Source organism: Oncorhynchus mykiss, chromosome 14, assembly GCF_057628025.1.
Source record: "Oncorhynchus mykiss isolate SJ-2025 chromosome 14, ASM5762802v1, whole genome shotgun sequence".
Taxonomy (NCBI): domain Eukaryota; kingdom Metazoa; phylum Chordata; class Actinopteri; order Salmoniformes; family Salmonidae; genus Oncorhynchus; species Oncorhynchus mykiss.
Genome location: NC_143035.1, coordinates 28,139,254 through 28,151,997, shown reverse-complemented (window position 1 = coordinate 28,151,997; position 12,744 = coordinate 28,139,254). Strand labels below are relative to the sequence as shown.

General features: G+C 49.0%; 1 protein-coding gene across 4 annotated transcripts in view; it reads right to left on the bottom strand.

Moving 5' to 3' along the window:
- Positions 1-12,744, bottom strand: part of LOC110489094 (glutamate receptor 1) — a 180,227-nt gene that overhangs the window by 118,520 nt on the left and 48,963 nt on the right. For all 4 annotated transcript variants that reach the window (XM_036943242.2, XM_036943244.2, XM_036943245.2 and 1 more), the window contains exon 3: positions 7,380-7,619. In XM_036943242.2, coding sequence (XP_036799137.1) covers positions 7,380-7,619 — 240 coding nt within the window. The remainder of the gene's footprint in view (positions 1-7,379; positions 7,620-12,744) is intronic.

The window sequence follows — 12,744 nt, the reverse complement described above, 5'->3', positions numbered from 1 at the left end:
AATAATGGAATCTGTCCCTCAAAATAACTAATAATGGAATCTGGCCCTCATGTGAACTAATAATGGAATCTGGCGTTCATAAGAACTAATAATGGAATTTGGCCCTCATAAGAACTAATAATGGAATCTGGCCCTCAAAATAACTAATAATGGAATCTGGCCCTCATAAGAACTAATAATGGTATCTGGCCTTCAAAAAAACTAATAATGGAATCTGGCCCTCATAAGAACTAATAATGGAATCTGGTCCTCATAAGTACTAAAAATGGAATCTGGCCTTCAAAAAAACTAATAATGGAATCTGGCCCTCATAAGAACTTATAATGGAATCTGGCCCTCATAAGAACTAATAATGGAATCTGGCCCTCATAAGAACTAATAATGGAATCTGGCCCTCATAAGAACTAATAATGGAATCTGGCCTTCAAAAAAACTAATAATGGAATCTGGCCCTCATAAGAACTAATAATGGAATCTGGCCCTCATGTGAACTAATAATGGAATCTGGCCTTCAAAAAAACTAATAATGGAATCTGGCCTTCAAAAAAACTAATAATGGAATCTGGCCCTCATAAGAACTAATAATGGAATCTGGCCTTCAAAAAAACTAATAATGGAATCTTGCCCTCATAAGAACTAATAATGAAATCTGGCCCTCATAAGAACTAATTGGACTAACACATGGAGAGACCGACACGTGGGAGGAGAGAGAGACAGATCATTTTATTTATTTTTATTCACTAAAAAGGGCCATTTTGTGAATATTGTTTATGAGGGTGTTAATGGACGTGAACATTTATTTTCACCGTTTCCAGGCTTCTGAAAATAAAAAGAGACACACTTTAGAAGTTAACGGCTGTTGCTCAGTAACACATCTACACAGATGTTATCTGGGGAGAAAATAGTTTTAAAATCCCTGCGACTGCAAGAAAATGGCAACACTCAGAGATGTATCTTTATGTTCACTCTGTGCATACCAAATCCCTATTCCCTTTATTGTGCACTTCTTTAGGAAATAAAGTGCAATTTGGAAATAAGGTGCAATTTGAGACAGACTTTCCAGTTAAAGCGCTTAAAAAAGTCATATTTATAAAGAGAAGCTCTAAATGTATCTGTGATGGAAGATGGTAATATGAAGACGGATGTGCTCAAAATCAACAAAGATGCTTCTTGTGTCAAGGTGCTGAAATGTGTGCAACAATAAATACCTGCATGAACACAATGACCCATGCAAGCATTCACGCACAAACGTACGCACGCATTCTCACACACACACACACACACACACACACACACACACACACACACACACACACACACACACACACACACACACACACACACACACACACACACACACACACACACACCTGCATAAATGTATGAATACCTTAATCTCTCCCCCAGGCATTCAACTTTAATCCTCATTCAGGCCTGCATAGCAATGGATGGTGACTCCCAGACCAGTCTACCAAAGAGAGAGCCCTGCTGGGGGACTAAACACAGACTGCTATAATCTACACTGACAAAGGTGCCTGTCTGTATACCTCTATTTAGCCTTGTGATAGGGAACAAAGTGCCATCGACAACGGCCTGAAGACACACAGCTGCACAGGCACACACATACGCACGCATGCAAGCACACACACACACACTATAACCGAACAAACACCAATTTTTCTTACAGGCTTAAAATAACCCTTTGGACAAGGCAGCTGGAGAATAGTATCCAGGCAACAGGAGGCAATATGGATGATGATATGGATTCCAGAACTCTCCATCCCACCGCTCAATTACGCACGCACACACACACACGCACACACACACGCACACACACGCACACACGCACACACACGCACACACGCACACACACGCACACACACGCCAACACACACGCACACACACAAACAGCAGGGTTACTGGCAATGCAGTCCCTCACTGGCCGATATTTTTTTTATTTTATCTTTATTTAATCAGGCAAGTCAGTTAAGAACAAATTCTTATTTTCAATGACGGCCTGGGAACAGTGGGTTAACTGCCTGTTCAGGGGCAGAACGACAGATACCTTGTCAGCTCGGGGGTTTGAACTCGCAACCTTCCGGTTACTAGTCCAACGCTCTAACCACTAGGCTACCCTGCCGCCCCAGGATAAAGGGATCTAGGGAGATAAAAACATCACTGGGACATGCATGGCGCTCTAGCTATCATGGCTTCTATGAATCACAAGGATCAGTCCTCTGTGTGAAACCCCCTCTGTCATAGTCCTGTTGTGTGTCCAGACAGACTAATAGAGTGACAGTTTATCAAGGTCTCACAGTTGTCATTAAACTGGCTTTATTTCAGAGAGTGTAACATCACTCAGCAGTCACAGCACACACAAAGAGACATGCACGCACGCAAACAAGAATGCATACACACACAAATACATAAACACGTAGGCATGCACACACACACTGCCAGCGTATGCAGAGTTTAGTGTAGCTTGACAGTTATGCTCTGAAACACACAACACCTGAGACAGATGGCACAGCATTATGGGTAGGCTACAGCTGATTGGCTGGGAGGGGAGTATGGGAGGAGGGGAGGGGAGGTGAAAAGAGGGGAGAGACCGGGAGGAGAGGAGGGGAGAGGAGGCGAGAGACTGGGAGGAGAGGAGACGAGAGACTGGGAGGAGAGGAGGGGAGAGGAGGGGAGGGAAGGCGAGAGACTGGGAGGAGAGGAGGAGAGAAGAGGTGAGAGACTGGGAGGAGAGGAGGGGAGAAACTGGTAGGAGAGGAGGGGAGAGGAGGGGAGAGACTGGGAAGAGAAGAGTGGAGAGAAGGGGAGAGAGTGGGAGGAGAGGAGGGGTGAGACTGGGAGGAGTGGAGGGGAGAGGAAGGGGAGAGACTGGGAGGAGAGGAGGGGAGTGGGGGGCAGAGAGACTGGGAGGAGATGAGGGGAGAGGAGGTGAGAGACTGCGAGGAGAGGAGGGGAGAAGAGGGGAGAGACTGGGAGGAGAGGAGGGGAGAGACTGGGAGGAGAGGAGGGGAGAGACTGGGAGGAGAGGAGTGGAGAGACTAGGAGGGGAGGAGGGGAGAGACTAGGAGGAGAGGAGGGGAGAGACTGGGAGGAGAGGAGGGGAGAGACTAGGAGGAGTGGAGGGGAGAGACTGGGAGGAGAGGAGGGGAGAGACTAGGAAGAGAGGAGGGGAGAGACTAGTGGGAGAGGAGGGGAGAGACTGGGAGGAGAGGAGTGGAGAGACTAGGAGGGGAGGAGGGGAGAGACTAGGAGGAGAGGAGGGGAGAGACTAGGAGAGGAGAGACTGGGAGGAGAGGAGTGGAGAGACTAGGAGGGGAGGAGGGGAGAGACTAGGAGGAGAGGAGGGGAGAGACTGGGAGGAGAGGAGGGGAGCGACTAGGAGGAGTGGAGGGGAGAAACTGGGAGGAGAGGAGGGGAGAGACTAGGAGGAGAGGAGGGGAGAGACTGGGAGGAGAGGAGGGAAGAGACAGGGAGGAGTGGAGGGGAGAGGAGGGGAGAGACTGGGAGGAGAGGAGAGGAGAGGGGGGGGCGGAGAGACTGGGAGGAGATGAGGGGAGAGGAGGTGAGAGACTGCGAGGAGAGGAGGGGAGAAGAGGGGAGAGACTGGGAGGAGAGGAGGGGAGAGACTGAGAGGAGAGGAGGAGAGAGACTGGGAGGAGAGGAGGGGAGAAACTAGGAGGAGAGGAGGGGAGAGACCAGTGGGAGAGGAGGGGAGAGACTGGGAGGAGAGGAGTGGAGAGACTAGGAGGGGAGGAGGGGAGAGACTAGGAGGAGAGGAGGGGAGAGACTGAGAGGAGAGAAGGGGAGACACTAGGAGGAGTGGAGGGGAGAGACTGGGAGGAGAGGAGGGGAGATACTAGGAAGAGAGGAGGGGAGAGACTAGTGGGAGATGAGGGGAGAGACTGGGAGGAGAGGAGTGGAGAGACTAGGAGGGGAGGAGGGGAGAAACTAGGAGGAGAGGAGGGGAGAGACTAGGAGGAGAGGAGAGGAGAGACTGGGAGGAGAGGAGTGGAGAGACTAGGAGGGGAGGAGGGGAGAGACTAGGAGGAGAGGAGGGGAGAGACTGGGAGGAGAGGAGGGGAGCGACTAGGAGGAGTGGAGGGGAGAAACTGGGAGGAGAGGAGGGGAGAGACTAGGAGGAGTGGAGGGGAGAGACTGGGAGGAGAGGAGGGGAGAGACTAGGAAGAGAGGAGGGGAGAGACTAGTGGGAGAGGAGGGGAGAGACTGGGAGGAGAGGAGTGGAGAGACTAGGAGGGGAGGAGGGGAGAGACTAGGAGGAGAGGAGGGGAGAGACTAGGAGGAGAGGAGAGGAGAGACTGGGAGGAGAGGAGTGGAGAGACTAGGAGGGGAGGAGGGGAGAGACTAGGAGGAGAGGAGGGGAGAGACTGGGAGGAGAGGAGGGGAGCGACTAGGAGGAGTGGAGGGGAGAAACTGGGAGGAGAGGAGGGGAGAGACTAGGAGGAGAGGAGGGAGAGACTGGGAGGAGAGGAGGGAAGAGACAGGGAGGAGTGGAGGGGAGAGGAGGGGAGAGACTGGGAGGAGAGGAGAGGAGAGGGGGGGCGGAGAGACTGGGAGGAGATGAGGGGAGAGGAGGTGAGAGACTGCGAGGAGAGGAGGGGAGAAGAGGGGAGAGACTGGGAGGAGAGGAGGGGAGAGACTGGGAGGAGAGGAGGGGAGAGACTGGGAGGAGAGGAGGGGAGAGACCAGTGGGAGAGGAGGGGAGAGACTGGGAGGAGAGGAGTGGAGAGACTAGGAGGGGAGGAGGGGAGAGACCAGGAGGAGAGGAGGGGAGAGACTGAGAGGAGAGAAGGGGAGACACTAGGAGGAGTGGAGGGGAGAGACTGGGAGGAGAGGAGGGGAGAGAGTAGGAGGAGAGGAGGGGAGAGACAGGGAGGAGAGGAGGGAAGAGACAGGGAGGAGAGGAGGGGAAAGACTGGGAGGAGAGGAGGGGAAAGGCTGGGAGGAGAGGAGGGGAGAGACTAGGAGGAGAGGAGGGGAGAGACTAGGAGGAGAGGAGGGGAGAGACTAGGAGGAGAGGAGGGGAGAGACTAGGAGGAGAGGAGGGGAGAGACTGGGAGGAGAGGAGGGGAGAGACTGGGAGGAGAGGAGAGGACACCTGGTGTGGACAGGAGGGGAGAGACTGGGAGGAGAGGAGGGGAGAGACTAGGAGGAGAGGAGGGGAGAGACTAGGAGGAGAGGAGGGGAGAGACTAGGAGGACAGGAGGGGAGAGACTGTCAGGAGAGGAGGGGAGAGGAGGGGAGAGACTGGGAGGAGAGGAGAGGACACCTGGTGTGGACAGGAGGGGAGAGGAGGGGAGGGGAGAGGAGGGGAGAGGAGGGGAGAGACTGCGAGGAGATGAGAGGACACCTGGTGTGGACAGGTGCGTCATTTTTTCTCAGTTTTTTTTTGCACCGACAGAAAATGAAGCAGCTGAAACGTGTTTGCTTTCCTCTTGCTGACATACAAGTATGCTTTTCAAATACCCTGACAAAATGAGAGCGTTAGAGATATTCAACACTCTCCTACTCCTTGTGTGACAAATCATTGTGTCTGTGTGTCTTTGTGTGTGTTGTCTGTCCATGGGCAGGTGTTTCCTAGAGCCGTGGCTGAAAAGGCTTTTCACTGTGAAAGGACACAATGGCTACTCCTTACCCCTCCACTGTCACCATGGCAATCAGTGAATGACTAACTGTGGTTGGTATGACAACTGATGTCTTGCACAAGACAGGACCTGTGAGAGGTGTGTGTGTGTGCAGGAAGTATTTATTGTGTACGTGTTTACGTGTGCGCGTGCAACACTCACGCAGTTGTACATGTACGTGCGTAAGTACGTTTGTGTGTGTGTGTGTGTGTGTGTGTGTGTGTGTGTGTGTGTGTGTGTGTGTGTGTGTGTGTGTGTGTGTGTGTGTGTGTGTGTGTGTGTGTAACGTTCTCTAACGTGCAGATTTTACAGGCTCATGTTCCATTTCTAAAGCTATTCCTGACACTCACCTGGAACGTCATACCCTGTGCCCCAGCGATCCTACCAAACCTCCAGCAACTCCCCCGTATATTAGCCTGGATAGTCAGCTGAAAATCACTCTGTTTCACTACCGTGTCACTTGGTCTCCTTGACAACCTTGACAAACCAGCCAGTGGTTGTGTTTTACAGTAATGTCGTGGTCCTCTGTAGCTCAGTTGGTAGAGCATGGCGCTTGCAATGCCAGGATAGACGGTTCGATTTCCGGGACCACCAGTATGTGAAAGAATGTATGACTGTAAGTGTCTGCTACCGTGCATTAGGAAAGTATTTAGACCCCGTTGATGTTACGTTACAGCCTTGTTCTAAAATAGATTCAAATGTTTTTTTCCCTCATCAGTCTACACACAAAACCCCATAATGACAAAGCAAAAACAGATTTTTAGACATTTTAGCAAATATACACACTACCGGTCAAGAGCTTGGGGTCATTTAGAAATGTCCTTGTTTTTGAAGGAAAAGTTCATTTTTTGTCCATTAAAATAACATCAAAATGATCAGAAATGTTAATGTTGTAAATTACTATTGTAACTGGAAACAGCAGATTTTTTATGGAATATCTACATAGGCATACAGAGGCCCATTATCAGCAACCATCACTCCTGTGTTCCAATGGCACGTTGTGTTAGCTAATCCAAGTTTATCATTTTAAAAGGCTAATTGATCATTAGAAAACCCTTTTGCAATTACGTTAGCACAGCTGAAAACTGTTGTTCTGATTATAGAAGCAATAAAACTGACCTTTAGACTAGTTGAGTATCTGGACCATCAGCATTTGTGGGTTCAATTACAGGCTCAAAATGGCCAGAACCAAATAACTTTCTTCTGAAACTCGTCAGTCTATTCTTGTTCTGAGAAATGAAGGCTATTCAATGCGAGAAATTGCCAAGAAACTGAAGATCAAAACACCAGTCTCAATGTCAACAGTGAAGAGGCGACTCTGGGATGCTGGATTTTTTAAAACCTGTTTTTTTCTGGGTATTGTGTTTAGATTAATGAGGGGGAAAAAACATCTAATCAATTTTAGAATAAGGCTATATCGTAACAAAATATGGAAAAAGTCAAAGGGTCTGAATACTTACTGAATGCACTGTAAATGGAACATGTTCCGTGTTGTCTTATATTTGTGCATTATTGTGAAGTTGATATAGTCTTTTCACACTATAGGGCCGACCAGAACCGTACTGAGCAGGCAATTATATTTTCTTTTACATTGTGCTTTTGAGCATGGTCCCAGCAATTATGTTGGAAGAATAACCAGGCCGACCCAGTACAGCTATTCTTTCACATGCAGACACTATTCAGAGAACACATCATTTGACCTTTGACCCCTTTACTCACCAGAATCTGAGCTGTACATGTAGACGAACTTGGTCCATCCGTAGTGGTCTATGACCCCCACCAGAGTGTCCTGTAGCTCGGGTCTCAGCTGGATCACAAACTGGTTGGCCGTCTCGATGGGGAAGGAAGGTGTGACGAAACACACGTGCAGCGCCCCGCAGAACGACATCAGCATGTTGACCGTCTTCCTGTCGTAGAGGCCAATGATAGCATAGACACCTTTAGAGAACTGGGAACAGACTGGGGGCAAGGAGAGTGGGGAGAGGGAGGGGGAGAGGGAGGGGGAGAGGGAAGACAGAGAGAGAGAGGAAGGGGGAGAGGGAGGGGGAGAGGGAAGACGGAGAGAGAGAGGAAGGGGGAGAGGGGAGAGGGAGGAGAGTGGTAAGATGGAGAGAGAGAGGAAAGGGGAGAGGGAAGGGGAGGAGAGTGGGAAGATGGAGAGAGCGAGGAAGGGGAGAGGGAGGAAAGGAGAGAGGGAGAGAGAAGAAGAGGGGTGGGGGAGAGGAAGAGGGGCGGGGGGAGCGGAAGAGGGGGAGGGGGAGAAAAGAGATGACATTGTTGACTTTCTGGCATTTAGGTTCACATTCTGAAGACCTGTCGATTGAAAACATAATGTTACATTGCGAGATAAATTCTGCACAGATTAGGGTAACTGTACATTTTAAGTACCATGATAGACTGTCTATATGCAGCATGATGGGCTTTCTATTTACTGTGAGAAGTGGAAGATGGAGGGATAGACAGATGTGGAAAAGAAAGGTGAGAAATGGACATGAGAGGTTAATCAATGCATCCTCTGGGTTCCACTGACATATCACTGACAGCAGTACTCATGATTCCTATGTCACATACTTTTCTCTCTTTTTTCTCTCTCTCTCTCTCAATTCAATTCAATTCAATTCAAGGGCTTTATTGGCATGGGAAACATATGTTAACATTGCCAATGCAAGTGAGGTAGACAACATACAAAGTGAATATATAAAGTGAAAAACAACAAAAATTAACAGTAAACATTACACATACAGAGGTTTCAAAACAGTAAAGACATTACAAATGTCATATTATATATATATACAGTGTTTTAACAATGTACAAATGGTTAAAGGACACAAGATAAAATAAATAAGCATAAATATGGGTTGTATTTACAATGGTGTGTGTTCTTCACTGGTTGCCCTTTTCTCGTGGCAACAGGTCACAAATCTTGCTGCTGTGATGGCACACTGTGGAATTTCTGTGGAGTTTTTCAAATTTGGATTTGTTTTCGAATTCTTTGTGGATCTGTGTAATCTGAGGGAAATATGTCTCTCTAATATGGTCATACATTGGGCAGGAGGTTAGGAAGTGCAGCTCAGTTTCTACCTCATTTTGTGGGCAGTGAGCTCTCTCTATCTCTCTCTCTCTCTCTCTCTCTCTCTCTCTCTCTCTCTCTCCTGCTGACTTGTTCTCTCTCTCTCTTCTCTCTCTCTCCCTCTCATTCCCTGGTCTGCCACTGCCTCCCGTTGAGCCAAAATGGCCTCCATCTGTTTTGATCCTGTTACCTTCATTTTCGTTCTTACTCTCATTTCACTGCACTACGACACATATCTCTTCCTCTCTTTTCACTGCACTACAACACATATCTCTTCCTCTCTTTTCACTGCACTACAACACATATCTCTTCCTCTCTTTTCACTGCACCACAAGATATATCTCTTCCTCTCTTTTCACTGCACCACAATATATATCTCTTCCTCTCTTTTCACTGCACCACAAGACATATCTCTTCCTCTCTTTTCACTGCACCACAAGACATATCTCTTCCTCTCTTTTCACTGCACCACAAGACATATCTCTTCCTCTCTTTTCACTGCACTACAACACATATCTCTTCCTCTCTTTTCACTGCACTACAACACATATCTCTTCCTCTCTTTTCACTGCACCACAACACATCTCTATCTCTGCTCTCTGCTCTGGCAGTGTGCTGCTCTCTTTTCCCTCTCAGGTCTGGTCTGCTCTGGCCTTTGCTGGTCTGGGGCTGGGTTATTTTCTGCTACGTCTTGTCTGTGGGTGGTCCAGGCCTCATGTTTCTCTGTATTCACCCAACAGATTGAGGCTCCAGCATGTTCAGCCTGTTCAAAGCACAGGGCCAGATTACAGTGAGGGGAGGGGCAGAGGGGAGGTAGGGGAGGGGCCGAGGGAAGGGAGGGGAGGGGCCGAGGGGAGAGGCAGAGGAGGGAGGGAGGGAGGGAGGGGAGAGACAGACAAATACAGTCGCTGCCCAATAGGCCTGCCCCACCGCAGAAAAACAGCATTCTCCACGCCACGTGTGTGTGTGTGTGTTTGTGTGTGTGTGTGTGTGTGTCTTCCATATGTATGGTGACTCACCCTACGTAGAGCGCTCCCTGAAATAGACTAGCCTACTTGCACCTCGCCACTCAGAAATTGTACAATTGTAACAGACGACTCCCATGGCCACCCTCTGAAAAAGTACACGTGAAACTCTGCTATTAATAATTAACCCATGGAAACCTTGATTTAACCATTTAACCATTCACACTCTTCAGCTCTTCTGGCATGATGACCTGATACCCCTGGTATGATAAGTAATCCTTATTCATATGATCAGTGGTCTTCTGCCTGAGTCTGCTGCTCCAGTTATAGGGATTAGAGACAGCAGCACCAGTACAGTACCAAACCATTAGAGACAGCAGCACCAGTACAGTACCAAACCCTTAGAGACAGCAGGACCAGTACAGTACCAAACCCTTAGAGACAGCAGGACCAGTACAGTACCAAACCCTTAGAGACAGCAGGACCAGTACAGTACCAAACCCTTAGAGACAGCAGGACCAGTACAGTACCAAACCCTTAGAGACTGCAGGACCAGTACAGTACCAAACCATTAGAGACAGCAGGACCAGTACAGTACCAAACCCTTAGAGACAGCAGGACCAGTACAGTACCAAACCATTAGAGACAGCAGGACAGGTACCAAACCCATAGAGACAGCAGGACCAATACCAAACCATTAGAGACAGCAGGACAGGTACCAAACCCTTAGAAACAGCAGGACCAATACCAAACCCTTAGAGACAGCAGGACCAATACCAAACCATTAGAGACAGCAGGACAGGTACCAAACCCTTAGAGACAGCAGGACCAATACCAAACCCTTAGAGACAGCAGGACCAATACCAAACCATTAGAGACAGCAGGACAGGTACCAAACCCTTAGAGACAGCAGGACCAATACCAAACCATTAGAGACAGCAGGACCAGTACAGTACCAAACCATTAGAGACAGCAGGACAGGTACCAAACCCATAGAGACAGCAGGACCAATACCAAACCATTAGAGACAGCAGGACAAGTACCAAACCCTTAGAGACAGCAGGACCAATACCAAACCCTTAGAGACAGCAGGACCAGTACAGTACCAAACACTTAGAGACAGCAGCACCAGTACAGTACCAATCCCTTAGAGACAGCAGGACCAGTACAGCACCAAACCCTTAGAGACAGCAGGACAGGTACCAAACCCTTAGAGACAGCAGGACCAATACCAAACCCTTAGAGACAGCAGGACAAGTACCAAACCCTTAGAGACAGCAGGACCAATACCAAACCCTTAGAGACAGCAGGACCAGTACAGTACCAAACACTTAGAGACAGCAGCACCAGTACAGTACCAATCCCTTAGAGACAGCAGGACCAGTACAGCACCAAACCCTTAGAGACAGCAGGACAAGTACCAAACCCTTAGAGACAGCAGGACCAATACCAAACCATTAGAGACAGCAGCACCAGTACAGTACCAAACCCTTAGAGACAGCAGGACCAGTACAGTACCAAACCCTTAGAGACTGCAGGACCAGTACAGTACCAAACCCTTAGAGACAGCAGGACCAGTACAGTACCAAACCCTTAGAGACAGCAGGACCAGTACAGTACCAAACCCTTAGAGACAGCAGGACAGGTACCAAACCCATAGAGACAGCAGGACAAGTACCAAACCCTTAGAGACAGCAGGACCAGTACAGTACCAAACACTTAGAGACAGCAGCACCAGTACAGTACCAATCCCTTAGAGACAGCAGGACCAGTACAGCACCAAACCCTTAGAGACAGCAGGACCAATACTGTACCAAACCCTTAGAGACAGCAGGACCAGTACAGTGCCAAACCCTTAGAGACAGCAGGACCAGTACAGTACCAAACCCTTAGAGACAGCAGGACCAATACAGTACCAAACCCTTAGAGACTGCAGGACCAGTACAGTACCAAACCCTTAGAGACAGCAGGACCAGTACAGTACCAAACCATTAGAGACAGCAGGACAAGTACCAAACCCTTAGAGACAGCAGGACCAATACCAAACCATTAGAGACAGCAGGACCAGTACAGTACCAAACCCTTAGAGACAGCAGGACAAGTACCAAACCCTTAGAGACAGCAGGACCAATACCAAACCATTAGAGACAGCAGGACCAGTACAGTACCAAACCCTTAGAGACAGCAGGACCAGTACAGTACCAAACCCTTAGAGACAGCAGGACCAGTACAGTACCAAACCCTTAGAGACAGCAGGACAAGTACCAAACCATTAGAGACAGCAGCATCAGTACAGTACCAAACCCTTAGAGACTGCAGGACCAGTACAGTACCAAACCCTTAGAGACAGCAGGACCAGTACAGTACCAAACCATTAGAGACAGCAGGACAAGTACCAAACCCTTAGAGACAGCAGGACCAATACCAAACCATTAGAGACAGCAGGACCAGTACAGTACCAAACCCTTAGAGACAGCAGGACAAGTACCAAACCCTTAGAGACAGCAGGACCAATACCAAACCATTAGAGACAGCAGGACCAGTACAGTACCAAACCCTTAGAGACAGCAGGACCAGTACAGTACCAAACCCTTAGAGACAGCAGGACCAGTACAGTACCAAACCCTTACAGACAGCAGGACCAGTACAGTACCAAACCCTTAGAGACAGCAGGACCAGTACAGTACCAAGCCCTTAGAGACAGCAGCACCAGGACTAGTACCGTATCACACCCTTCTCCTCCCTCATTACCCAGTGTTCCTCTGACAGGGAGAACACTGCTAAGTGTCAGAGCAGGCCCTGGCTGTGTGTATGTCCTGTTAGTGTAACTCTGGGTGGAGGATGACAGGAAGGGTCAGAGACTCAGAGACCCACAGAGTTACTAAAGACCCTTAACATCTGTCTACTCTGTCTGGCACACCTCCTCTCCTCTCCTCTCCTCTCCTCTCCTCTCCTTTCTTCTCCTCTCCTCCACCCCTCGATCATGCACTCCCCTCCACTCGTTTTGTCTCCTCTTCTCTACATCTCAATCATCCTCCTCTCCTCTCCT